This window comes from Oncorhynchus mykiss, chromosome 16 (genome assembly GCF_057628025.1).
Source record: "Oncorhynchus mykiss isolate SJ-2025 chromosome 16, ASM5762802v1, whole genome shotgun sequence".
NCBI classification, from domain to species: Eukaryota; Metazoa; Chordata; class Actinopteri; order Salmoniformes; family Salmonidae; genus Oncorhynchus; species Oncorhynchus mykiss.
Window position 1 is genome coordinate 2204920 of NC_143037.1, and position 14809 is coordinate 2219728.

At 40.5% G+C, this 14809-nt stretch overlaps 1 protein-coding gene across 8 annotated transcripts in view; it reads right to left on the reverse strand.

Annotated features, from left to right (window-relative positions):
* The window catches only part of eif2ak2 (eukaryotic translation initiation factor 2-alpha kinase 2), a 50540-nt gene that overhangs the window by 3190 nt on the left and 32541 nt on the right, over positions 1 to 14809 (reverse strand). For 6 of the 8 annotated variants that reach the window (XM_036945759.2, XM_036945758.2, XM_090201576.1 and 3 more), the window contains 2 exons: positions 13471 to 13533; positions 7749 to 8586 (listed from right to left, as the gene is read on the reverse strand). The exons of 1 other annotated variant lie outside the window; for it this stretch is intronic. In XM_036945759.2, coding sequence (XP_036801654.2) covers positions 8449 to 8586; positions 13471 to 13533 — 201 coding nt within the window. In that variant the 3' untranslated portion in view covers positions 7749 to 8448. 8 annotated transcript variants of the gene reach the window in all.

The window sequence follows — 14809 nt, forward strand, 5'->3', positions numbered from 1 at the left end:
ACAACATGGCAGCAGCACAAAACAGGGTACAAACATTATTGGGCACAGACAACAGCATAAAGGGCAAGAAGGTAGAGACAACAATATATCACGCAAAGCAGCCACAACTGTCAGTAAGAGTGTCCATGATTGAGTCTTTGAATGATGAGATTGAAGAGGTATAGAGATGACCCGTTTACAGAAGAGTACAGTGATGTGTCCTATAAGGAGCATTGGTGGCAAATCTGATGGCCGAATGGTAAAGAACATCTAGCCGCTCGAGAGCACCCTTACCTGCCGATCTATAAATTACATCTCCGTAATCTAGCACGAGTAGGATGGTCATCTGAATCAGGGTTAGTTAGGCAGCTGGGGTGAAAGAGGACCGATTATGATAGAGGAAACCAAGTCTAGATTTAACTTTAGCCTGCGGGTTTGATATGTGCTGAGAGAAGGACAATGTACCGTCTAGCCATACTCCCAAGCACTTGTATGAGGTGACTACCTCAAGCTCTAAACCCTCAGAGGTAGTAATCACACCTGTGGGGAGAGGGGCATTCTTCTAACCAAACCACATGACCTTTGTTTTGGAGGTGTTCAGAACAAGGTCAACACCATGCCCAAACTGGACGAGTCGCGTTTGCGAGCGTTGCAAAATAAATCTACATGTTATCCAATCATTGCAAAATAAATGTACATGTTATCCAATCATTGCACCCAAACTGCTCGCGCGAGCCAAAAAGCATCTGCGTTGCCAGGCGTTAAAATAGAAGTGGATTCTATTTGTGACACAGAACGCACTGCAAGTCCTGCCTCTCCCATCTCCTCATTGATTTTTAGAAGCATATCTTCTCATTGGTTATTAGCAAAACATACCCAATTGGGTGATTGAAAGATGAACTGAGGTCGGTTGTGGTAATTCATCTTATTATGAAAGTTAGCTGCCAATAGCCATATAAAGTCCAAAGAAGAAAAAGAAGCCTGAAGGAGGAGAGATGACTAGAAACAAACTCGGTTTACCCTTTTAGCTGTGGATTAGTTGTCGGAGTAGAGGACCTTGTGCATTTCAGGTAAAATAACAACTCAATGTTTATATCCCAGGACAAATGAATAGCAACAGCAAGCTATGTAGCTAAATTGCCCTAAAAGCTTAATGCTTTTCGACCTGTCCTCAAATTAATATAATTGGTTCAGAGTTTGTTTTGATATTTCAACAAAATCTATTTGTGCGCGTCCGGATTAGGCATGGTGTACAGGCAGAAAAAGCTTGTTGGACACTAAGAAAACTTTTTTGGTATAGAGTTTAACACAAAATCCGGCGAGGGGCCAGCTGAGTATAATACTGTATCATTTGCATATCAAATAGCAGCACAACATTGCTTAGAATCAAGGGCAGTGGTGACATCATTGAGGACCTTTAAGGTTACAGTGGCACATCCATAACCTGAGCAGAAACCAGATTGCATACCAGAGAGAATAATATAGACATCAAGAAAGCCAGTCAGTTGATTACTGACAAGTTTTTCCAACACTTTTGATAAACAGGGCAAAATAGAAATAGACCTATAACAGTTAGGATCAGCTTGATCTCCCCCTTTAAATAAAGGATGAACTGTGGCTGCCTTCCAAGCAATGGGAACCTCCCCAGAAAGGAGAGACGGGTTAAACAGGTCAGAGATAGGCTTGGTGATGATAGGGGCAGCAACCTTAAAGAAGAAAGGGTCTAAACCATCTGACCCAGATGTTTTTTTTGTGGGGGGGGGGGGGGTCAAGTTTTAGGAGCCCCTTAGCACCTCAGACTCAGTGACCACCTGCAGGGAGAAACTTCATAGCGGGCAGGAGAAGAGAGGGAGGAGCATCGTGGCTGGTCCCTTTAGAAGGGGTGGGAGATGAGGAAATGTTGGACGGGCAAGGAGGCATGGCTGAGTCAAATAGGAATCCTGACCTAATGAAGTGCTGATTAAAGAGCTCAGCCATGTGCTTCTTGTCAGTAACAACCACATCATCAACATTAAGGGACATGGGCAGCTGTGAGGAGGAGGAATCATTCTCAAGGTCTTTAACCATTTTCCAGAACTTCTTGGGGTTCGACCCACAGAGAGAGAACTGCTCCTTAAAGTAAATAACTTTCACCTTCCGGATAGCCTGGGTGTTTGCCACATACCCAACTTATTTTCGTCGTTTTTCCAAAAACGCCATTCATTTTCCTCATAGGATCTGTCCAAAGAACCATGCCAGAGTTAGTGCCTACAAAAAGACGCCATTACTATTTCTCTGTAGTTTCCTGTAGACAATTTAGTTTTCGATTCGCCTTAAAACAGTACTGAACCTGATATGAGTGTCAGCCTGTGATTAGCCTGAACAGCTGCTAGTGGTTGCTATTGGCCATAAAAATAAAGGCAAATAGCGCCAACTAGCGGCTGTTCAGGCTACCTCTTACTCAGCTATGATGTCTGTCAATTATTGAAAACGATTCTGGTTTTATTTTAGACAAGGTTAAACTTTTATTACCTAGACATATCTTTTAACTCAAAATAGACATAGAACATGACTAACACATGTATTCTTATCAAACAGGGCTACCTGCTTTTCACAATACCCCAAATCCAGAACACATACAGTATTATATAGAGCTGTTATTACATCAAACTCCCTTCCATCTCATATTGCTCAAATGAACAGCAAACCTGGTTTAAGAAAAAGTCTGTACTGTGTCATGTTTCATGTAGAGTAACTGCTGCTTTCACAACAGCTAATGGGGATCCTAATAAAATACCAATATTTATTCAGTTCATGAGATGTATTTCTCAAAGCCCATCTAATCAACATTATAAGTCTGAAACATTCATAACATTCCTGTCCATTTAAGAAAAGCACATCATGTACTTCCTGTTAATCTGCTTTATCTATCTATACCCATAGTTGTTAATAACTTCCTGTTAATCTGCTTTATCTATCTATACCCATAGTTGTTAATAACTTCCTGTTAATCTGCTTTATCTATCTATACCCATAGTTGTTAATAACTTCCTGTTAATCTGCTTTATCTATCTATACCCATAGTTGTTAATAACTTCCTGTTAATCTGCTTTATCTATCTATACCCATAGTTGTTAATAACTTCCTGTTAATCTGCTTTATCTATCTAAACCCATAGTTGTTAATAACTTCCTGTTAATCTGCTTTATCTATCTATACCCATAGTTGTTAATAACTTCCTGTTAATCTGCTTTATCTATCTATACCTATAAATAACGGTTTCATGGAATGATGTTCAGCTCAGCATCTTAATGCTTGTGGTAGCAGAATCAGAATTAGTTAGGTAACATTGATAAATAGGGATGTTTTATTTACATAATAATGTTTGTGAGATATTTGTCATTAGGATGTTTTCTTTTTGAATAATACTGTTGGCAGTTTGCAGTTATCCCTTCTCTGCTAGAGCTCAGTTACTTGGGGCCCAGAGAGCGGAGAGGTCAGGTCAGTCTTATCTGTGAATGTGTCTGTAACTATTCCTAAACCATGTGAAGGGATGTCATGGGATGGTGATTAAAGAGGAACCAGTTAGTTGGTTCTATAATGTCTATGTGCCAGTCACTCCTCTCATTTGATCTTGTCCAGGAGGGATTGTATTTGAGATGGGGGTATCTAGAATTGACAATATATGATATATGCCATTGGATGAGGTAATGTTTTCGTCCTAAGTGGTACCAAGAACGAGATAAGAACTTCCGTTTAGGAAACCAAACTGAACAATAATTTATAGCTAATGCTATCTAGCTATGGGATACTCCTCTTTCAAGTAAAATGTTCTTTGTGAACTGTTCCTAAGATCTGTGTTTCGTCATGTGAGTTGAGATGGGTGTGTCTTGGCTATAAATGATACTAAGAACTGTTTTGTAAGCACTCTCAGAGAATTCATTTATAGACACTGAATTGATCTGAGAGTCACAGGGCTATGGTGAAGTTCATATAATTAAAGATGGACTTTATAAGAACTCTTGACTTGTGTGTGGTTTACTCTCTCATGATTTGGTAATACAGGAAATTTCCACAACATTCTTCATACGGTAGTCTACATAACAAACAGTATCCTACATAACATACAGTAGTCTACATAACATACCGTATCCTACATAACAAACATTATCCTACATAACATACCGTAGCCTACATAACATACCGTATCCTACATAACATACAGTAGCCTACATAACATACCGTAGTCTACATAACATACAGTAGTCTACATAACATACAGTAGTCTACATAACATACCGTAGTCTACAGTACATAACATACAGTAGTCTACATAACATACCGTAGTCTACAGTACATACCGTAGTCTACATAACATACCGTAGTCTACATAACATACCGTAGTCTACAGTACATATCGTAACCTACAGTACATAACATCCCGTAGTCTACATAACATACCGTATCCTACATAACATACCGTAGTCTACAGTACATACCGTAGTCTACAGTACATATCGTAACCTACAGTACATAACATATCGTAACCTACAGTACATAACATACCGTAGTCTACAGTACATATTGTAGTCTACATAACATACCATAGCCTACAGTACATACCATACCGTAGCCTACAGTACATAACATACCATAGCCTACAGTACATACCATACCGTAGCCTACAGTACATAACATACCGTAGTCTACAGTACATACCGTAGCCTACAGTACATAACATACCGTAGCCTACAGTACATACCGTAGCCTACAGTACATACCGTAACCTACATAACATACCGTAGCCTACAGTACATAACATACCGTAGCCTACAGTACATAACATACCGTAGCCTACAGTACATACCGTAGCCTACAGTACATAACATACCGTAGCCTACAGTACATACCGTAGCCTACAGTGCATATCGTAACCTACAGTACATAACATACCGTAGCCTACAGTACATACCGTAGCCTACAGTACATAACATACTGTAGACCTCAGTACATAACATACCGTATACCTCAGTACATAACATACTGTAGACCTCAGTACATAACATACCATAGACCTCAGTACATAACATACCGTAGCCTACAGTACATAACATACCGTAGCCTACAGTACATACCGTAGCCTACAGTACATAACATACCGTAGCCTACAGTACATACCGTAGCCTACAGTGCATATCGTAACCTACAGTACATAACATACCGTAGCCTACAGTACATACCGTAGCCTACAGTACATAAAATACTGTAGACCTCAGTACATAACATACCGTAGACCTCAGTACATAACATACTGTAGACCTCAGTACATAACATACCGTAGACCTCAGTACATAACATACTGTAGACCTCAGTACATAACATACCGTAGACCTCAGTACATAACATACCATAGACCTCAGTACATAACATACCATAGCCTACAGTACATAACATACTGTAGACCACAGTACATAACATACCGTAGCCTACAGTACATACCGTAGCCTACAGTACATAACATACCGTAGCCTACAGTGCATAACATACAGTACATGGTGTATAGTATCAACATCAAGGACCAGGTACTCTTGGTAAACTAAAGCAATGGTTTCAACATGGGACTTGTACCCTTATAGTATGTCAACTGTTTCTTCATGGATAGACAGGTTCCTGCATTCGTGACAAGGGGGGGGGGGGGGGGGGGGGGGAACTAGAATCAGAATCATAAAACACGGGATGAGATGTTAAAAACTGTCCATTGTGCCAATAGATGGAATGCACTCGCATGATATTTGCCGTGATGTTGACAGAGTGGCATAGGAGGTTTATTTCTTAGACTGGGTTAAGATGTCAATTTTGGGACACATCCTCAGTAGTGTGCCTTCGATTCAGTGGGTGTTTCGGCCTTTAATCACTAAACAACCTCATCAAAGGTGGCCAGCTAAAGGGTGATCAAGCCGTAGCTTGTGTCCCATGCCCAATTAAGATTTCCCACATTTCCCATTCAAATGAATGTAAGTTATTTGCAAAGAGCTTCCAATTGGTTAATTCGGATCGTTTTCAAGTGGGAAACTCAGGTATCATCTTTCAAATCAAATCATCAATACAAATTGTATTGGTTACATACACATGATTAGCAGATGTTAATGCGAGTGTAGCGAAATGCTTGTGCTTCTAGTTCCGACAGCGCAGCAATATCAAACATGTAATCTAACAATTCCACATCTACCTAATACACACAAATCTAAAGGATGGAATAGGAATACGTACATATAAATACATGGATGAGGGATGACTGAGCGGCACAGGCAAGATGCAATATATATGGTTTAAAATACAGTATATACATACAGTATCGTTCAAAAGTTTGAGATCACTTAGAAATATCCTTGTTTTTGAAAGAAAAGTACATTTTTTGGTCCATTAAAATAACATCAAATTGATCAGAAATGCAGTGTAGACATTGTTCATGTTGTAAATGACTATTGTAGCTGGAAACGGCAGATTTTCTATGGAATATCTACATAGGCGTACAGAGGGCCATTATCAGCAACCATCACTCCTGTGTTTCAATGGCACGTTGTGTTAGCTAATCCAAGTTGATCATTTTAAAAGGCTAATTGATCATTAGAAAACCCTTTTGCAATTATGTTAGCTCAGCTGACAACTGTTGTCCTGATTAAAGAAGCAATAAAACTGACCTTCTTTAGACTAGTTGAGTATCTGGAGCATCAGCATTTGTGGGTTCGATTACAGGCTCAAAATGTCCAGAAACAAAGACCTTTCTTCTGAAACTCGTCAGTCTATTCTTGTTCTGAGAAATGAAGGCTATTCCATGCGAGAAATTGCCAAGAAACTGAACATCTCGTACAACGCTGTGTACTACTCTCTTCACAGAACAGAGCAAACTGGCCCTAACTATAATTAGAAAGAGGAATGGGAGGCCCCGGTGCACAACTGGGCAAGAGGACAAGTACATTAGACTGTCTAGTTTGAGAAACAGACGCCTCACAAGTCCTCAACTGTTAGCTTCATTAAATAGTACCCGCAAAACACCCGTCTCAACGTCAACAGTGAAGAGGTGACTCCGTGATGCTGGCCTTCTAGGCAGAGTTCCTCTGTCCAGTGTCTGTGTTCTTTTGTCCATCTTAATCTTAATCTTTTTTATTGTCCAGTCTGAGATGTGGCTTTATCTTTGCAACTCTGCATAGAAGGCCAGCATCCCGGAGTCGCCTCTTCACTGTTGACGTTGAGACTGGACAGAGGAACTCTGTCTAGAAGGCCAGCATCCCGGAGTCGCCTCTTCACTGTTGACGTTGAGACTGGACAGAGGAACTCTGCCTAGAAGGCCAGCATCCGGGAGTCGCCTCTTCACTGTTGACGTTGAGACTGGTGTTTTGTGGGTAATATTTAATGTAGCTACCAGTTGGTGAGTAATATACTCGGAAGCGGTGGGTGAGGTGCACGTCTTCGAAGTCTGACCAGGAGGCCACTCTGTCTACCTCTTCTGCGGCGACGTTGTTTTGGGTCGGCCTCTGGGATTAGATCCAACGTCCTGGGTGGTGCGAACAATGGATCCACTTCGGGAAAGTCGTATTCCGAGATACGAGTTTCCAAGTCGAAAATGTCAGAGTTTCCTAGTTCCGACTATGTCATGAATGCAGCAAAATAATTACAATTTTTTAACTCAAACTATATTGGATTCTGCTGGGACTCAGAGTTCATTACAGTAAAGACAGATCCAGTCAAAACACATGATTTATGACACATTAAAAGTCTATGTAACACAGTTGAAATTCAGATAGCTCTGTTTATTATCTATGCATAGTCACTTTACCCCTACCTACATGTACAAATGACCTCGGGCTAACCTGTAACCCCGCACATTGACTCGGTACCAGTAACCACTGTATATTGTCTCCACATTGACTCGGTACCAGTAACCACTGTATATTGTCTCGTTGTTGTTATTTTATTGTGTTACTTTTTCTTATTATTTACTTTAGTTTATTTGGAAAATATTTTCTTAACTTGCTTGAACTGCATTGTTGGTTGAGGGCTTGTAAGTAAGCATTTCACCTGTTGTATTCAGCATTTCACTGTGAGATCTACTCCTGTTGTATTCAGCATTTCACTGTGAGATCTACACCTGTTGTATTCAGCATTTCACTGTGAGATCTACACTTGTTGTATTCAGCAGTTCACTGTGAGATCTACACCTGTTGTATTCAGCATTTCACTGTAAGGTCTACTACACCTGCTGTATTCAGCATTTCACTGTGAGGTCTACACCTGTATTCGGCGCATGTGACAAATAAAGTTTGATTTGATTTGTTTTGATCTAGGATCAGATCATTTTGTTGTTTTGTTGGATGTTCAGGGCCTGCATTCATAGCTCTCAGAGTAGAGAACTGATCTAGAATCAGTTGTGCATTTTATATCACAATGAATACTATTCCCGAGAGCCTTTATGAATTCCACTGACTGTCTTTAGACTGTTCTGTTGTCTTGATGGAAGTTTTGATCTCTGGTCAGAACACAAGAACACTCATTCAGTTTTATCTTCAGCTGCCTGGCATCTGGTCTATCGTCTGGGTTGGCACACAGCATCGACTCTATCACCTTGTTCTGTAACACAACCACACACAGTATCCACTCTATCACATTGTTCTGTAACACAAACACACACAGTATCCACTCTATCACCTTGTTCTGTAACACAACCAAACACAGTATCCACTCTATCACCTTGTTCTGTAACACAAACACACACAGTATACACGCTATCACCTTGTTCTGTAACACAACCACACACAGTATCCACTCTATCACCTTGTTCTGTAACAAAACCACACACAGTATCCACTCTATCACATTGTTCTGTAACACAACCACACACAGTATCCACTCTATCACCTTGTTCTGTAACACAACCATACACAGTATCCACTCTATCACATTGTTCTGTAACACAAGCACACACAGTATCCACTCTATCACCTTGTTCTGTAACACAACCACACACAGTATCCACTCTATCACCTTGTTCTGTAACACAACCATACACAGTATACACTCTATCACCCTGTTCTGTAACACAACCATATTGTTCTGTAACACAAGCACACACAGTATCCACTCTATCACCTTGTTCTGTAACACAACCACACACAGTATCCACTCTATCACCTTGTTCTGTAACACAACCACACATAGTATCCACTCTATCACCTTGTTCTGTAACACAAACACACACAGTATCCACTCTATCACCTTGTTCTGTAACACAACCACACACAGTATCCACTCTATCACCTTGTTCTGTAACACAAACACACACAGTATCCACTCTATCACCTTGTTCTGTAACACAACCACACACAGTATCCACTCTATCACCTTGTTCTGTAACACAACCACACACAGTATCCACTCTATCACCTTGTTCTGTAACACAACCACACATAGTATCCACTCTATCACCTTGTTCTGTAACACAACCACACACAGTATCCACTCTATCACCTTGTTCTGTAACACAACCACACACAGTATCCACTCTATCATCTTGTTCTGTAACACAAACACACACAGTATCCACTCTATCACCTTGTTCTGTAACACAACCACACACAGTATCCACTCTATCACCTTGTTCTGTAACACAACCACACACAGTATCCACTCTATCACCTTGTTCTGTAACACAAACACACACAGTATACACTCTATCACCTTGTTCTGTAACACAACCACACACAGTATCCACTCTATCACCTTGTTCTGTAACAAAACCACACACAGTATCCACTCTATCACCTTGTTCTGTAACACAACCACACACAGTATCCACTCTATCACCTTGTTCTGTAACACAACCACACACAGTATCCACTCTATCACCTTGTTCTGTAACACAAACACACACAGTATCCACTCTATCACCTTGTTCTGTAACACAACCACACACAGTATCCACTCTATCACCTTGTTCTGTAACACAAACACACACAGTATCCACTCTATCACCTTGTTCTGTAACACAACCACACACAGTATCCACTCTATCACCTTGTTCTGTAACACAACCACACACAGTATCCACTCTATCACCTTGTTCTGTAACACAACCACACATAGTATCCACTCTATCACCTTGTTCTGTAACACAACCACACACAGTATCCACTCTATCACCTTGTTCTGTAACACAACCACACACAGTATCCACTCTATCATCTTGTTCTGTAACACAAACACACACAGTATCCACTCTATCACCTTGTTCTGTAACACAACCACACACAGTATCCACTCTATCACCTTGTTCTGTAACACAACCACACACAGTATCCACTCTATCACCTTGTTCTGTAACACAAACACACACAGTATACACTCTATCACCTTGTTCTGTAACACAACCACACACAGTATCCACTCTATCACCTTGTTCTGTAACAAAACCACACACAGTATCCACTCTATCACCTTGTTCTGTAACACAACCACACACAGTATCCACTCTATCACCTTGTTCTGTAACACAACCACACATAGTATCCACTCTATCACCTTGTTCTGTAACACAACCACACACAGTATCCACTCTATCACCTTGTTCTGTAACACAACCACACACAGTATCCACTCTATCATCTTGTTCTGTAACACAAACACACACAGTATCCACTCTATCACCTTGTTCTGTAACACAAACACACACAGTATACACTCTATCACCTTGTTCTGTAACACAACCACACACAGTATCCACTCTATCACCTTGTTCTGTAACAAAACCACACACAGTATCCACTCTATCACCTTGTTCTGTAACACAACCACACACAGTATCCACTCTATCACCTTGTTCTGTAACACAACCACACACAGTATCCACTCTATCACCTTGTTCTGTAACACAAACACACACAGTATCCACTCTATCACCTTGTTCTGTAACACAACCACACACAGTATCCACTCTATCACCTTGTTCTGTAACACAAACACACACAGTATCCACTCTATCACCTTGTTCTGTAACACAACCACACACAGTATCCACTCTATCACCTTGTTCTGTAACACAACCACACACAGTATCCACTCTATCACCTTGTTCTGTAACACAACCACACATAGTATCCACTCTATCACCTTGTTCTGTAACACAACCACACACAGTATCCACTCTATCACCTTGTTCTGTAACACAACCACACACAGTATCCACTCTATCATCTTGTTCTGTAACACAAACACACACAGTATCCACTCTATCACCTTGTTCTGTAACACAACCACACACAGTATCCACTCTATCACCTTGTTCTGTAACACAAACACACACAGTATCCACTCTATCACCTTGTTCTGTAACACAACCACACACAGTATCCACTCTATCACCTTGTTCTGTAACACAACCACACACAGTATCCACTCTATCACCTTGTTCTGTAACACAACCACACATAGTATCCACTCTATCACCTTGTTCTGTAACACAACCACACACAGTATCCACTCTATCACCTTGTTCTGTAACACAACCACACACAGTATCCACTCTATCATCTTGTTCTGTAACACAAACACACACAGTATCCACTCTATCACCTTGTTCTGTAACACAACCACACACAGTATCCACTCTATCACCTTGTTCTGTAACACAACCACACACAGTATCCACTCTATCACCTTGTTCTGTAACACAAACACACACAGTATACACTCTATCACCTTGTTCTGTAACACAACCACACACAGTATCCACTCTATCACCTTGTTCTGTAACAAAACCACACACAGTATCCACTCTATCACCTTGTTCTGTAACACAACCACACACAGTATCCACTCTATCACCTTGTTCTGTAACACAACCACACACAGTATCCACTCTATCACCTTGTTCTGTAACACAAACACACACAGTATCCACTCTATCACCTTGTTCTGTAACACAACCACACACAGTATCCACTCTATCACCTTGTTCTGTAACACAAACACACACAGTATCCACTCTATCACCTTGTTCTGTAACACAACCACACACAGTATCCACTCTATCACCTTGTTCTGTAACACAACCACACACAGTATCCACTCTATCACCTTGTTCTGTAACACAACCACACATAGTATCCACTCTATCACCTTGTTCTGTAACACAACCACACACAGTATCCACTCTATCACCTTGTTCTGTAACACAACCACACACAGTATCCACTCTATCATCTTGTTCTGTAACACAAACACACACAGTATCCACTCTATCACCTTGTTCTGTAACACAACCACACACAGTATCCACTCTATCACCTTGTTCTGTAACACAACCACACACAGTATCCACTCTATCACCTTGTTCTGTAACACAAACACACACAGTATACACTCTATCACCTTGTTCTGTAACACAACCACACACAGTATCCACTCTATCACCTTGTTCTGTAACAAAACCACACACAGTATCCACTCTATCACCTTGTTCTGTAACACAACCACACACAGTATCCACTCTATCACCTTGTTCTGTAACACAACCACACATAGTATCCACTCTATCACCTTGTTCTGTAACACAACCACACACAGTATCCACTCTATCACCTTGTTCTGTAACACAACCACACACAGTATCCACTCTATCATCTTGTTCTGTAACACAAACACACACAGTATCCACTCTATCACCTTGTTCTGTAACACAACCACACACAGTATCCACTCTATCACCTTGTTCTGTAACACAACCACACACAGTATCCACTCTATCACCTTGTTCTGTAACACAAACACACACAGTATACACTCTATCACCTTGTTCTGTAACACAACCACACACAGTATCCACTCTATCACCTTGTTCTGTAACAAAACCACACACAGTATCCACTCTATCACCTTGTTCTGTAACACAACCACACACAGTATCCACTCTATCACCTTGTTCTGTAACACAACCACACACAGTATCCACTCTATCACCTTGTTCTGTAACACAACCACACACAGTATCCACTCTATCACCTTGTTCTGTAACACAACCACACACAGTATCCACTCTATCACCTTGTTCTGTAACACAACCACACACAGTATCCACTCTATCACATTGTTCTGTAACACAACCACACACAGTATCCACTCTATCACCTTGTTCTGTAACACAACCATACACAGTATACACTCTATCACCTTGTTCTGTAACACAACCATATTGTTCTGTAACACAAGCACACACAGTATCCACTCTATCACCTTGTTCTGTAACACAACCACACACAGTATCCACTCTATCACCTTGTTCTGTAACACAAACACACACAGTATCCACTCTATCACCTTGTTCTGTAACACAAACACACACAGTATCCACTCTATCACCTTGTTCTGTAACACAAACACACACAGTATCCACTCTATCACCTTGTTCTGTAACACAAACACACACAGCATCCACACAGTTCTAAATACATGTATGCGTACCTCTAAGTTGAACTGCGTGTTGAACTGGTGAGGAAAAATCTGTCTTCTGACATCATTCCAGACCTAAACAAGGAATACACACAGTGATGATGTGGTGCATTCTGGTTGTAGGCCTACAGCCCATGACAGTTCAGGAGTACACTACATCAAAGTCATTGACATACAAGCGCCTTCCGGAAAGTATTCACACCCCTTGACTTTTCTGTTGCGTTACAAAGTGGGATTCAAATGCATTTAAATTGTCATTTTTTTGTAGTTAACGATCTACACAGAATACTCTGTAATGTCAAAGAGGAAGAATTCAAAAATAGTTTTTTTATGAATGGAAAATTAAACACTAATATCTCTTGATTAGATAAGTATTCAACCCCGAGTCAATACATGTTAGAATCAGATTTGGCAGTGATTAGAGCTGTGCGTCTTTCTGGGTAAGTCTGGGTAAGTCTCTAAGAGTGATTACAGCTGTGAGTCTCTAAGAGCTTTGCACACCTGGATTGTACAATATTTGCCCATTATTCTTTTTAAAAATTCTTCATGCTCTGTGACCTTGGTGGTTGATCATCGCTAGACTTTTTCAAGTCCTGCCATATATTTTCAAGCCGATTTAAGTTCAAACTGTAACTAGGCCACTCAGGAACAATCAATGTCATCCATTTATTTTTTCTCCTGAAAAACTCCCTTGCTGATAAACATACCCATAACATGACGCAGTTACTCTTCATATTTTCAAAAATGTTGGGTTGTGTTGGAGTTGCTCCAAACACTTTGTATTCAGGACAAATAGTGCCATATTTTTTTTCAGTTTTACTTCAGTGCCTTGTTGCATACAGGATGCATGTTTTGGTATATTTGTATTCTGTACAGACTTCCTTCTTTCCACTCTGTCCTTTAGGTTAGTATTGTGGAGTAACTACAATATTGTTGATCCATCCTCAGTTTCCTCCTGTCACAGCTATTAAACTCTGTAACTGTTTTAAAGTCACCATTGGCCTCATTGTGAAAATCCCTGAGAGGTTTCCTTCCTCTCCGGCAACTGAGTTAGGAAGGACGTCTGTTTCTTTGTAGTGACCGAGTCTATTGATACACCATCCAAAGTGTAATTAATAACTTCACCATGCTCAAAGGGATATTCAATGTCTGCTTTTTTATGTTTACCCATCTACCAATAGGTGCCCTTCTTTGAGAGGTATTGGAAAACCTCCCTGGTCTTTGTGTTTGATTCTGTGTTTAAAATTCACTGCTCGACTGAGGGATCCTACAGATAATTGTGTGTGTTGTACAGAGACGGTGTAGTCATTTAAAAATCATGTGGCTTGTTAAGCAAATGATTACTCCTGAA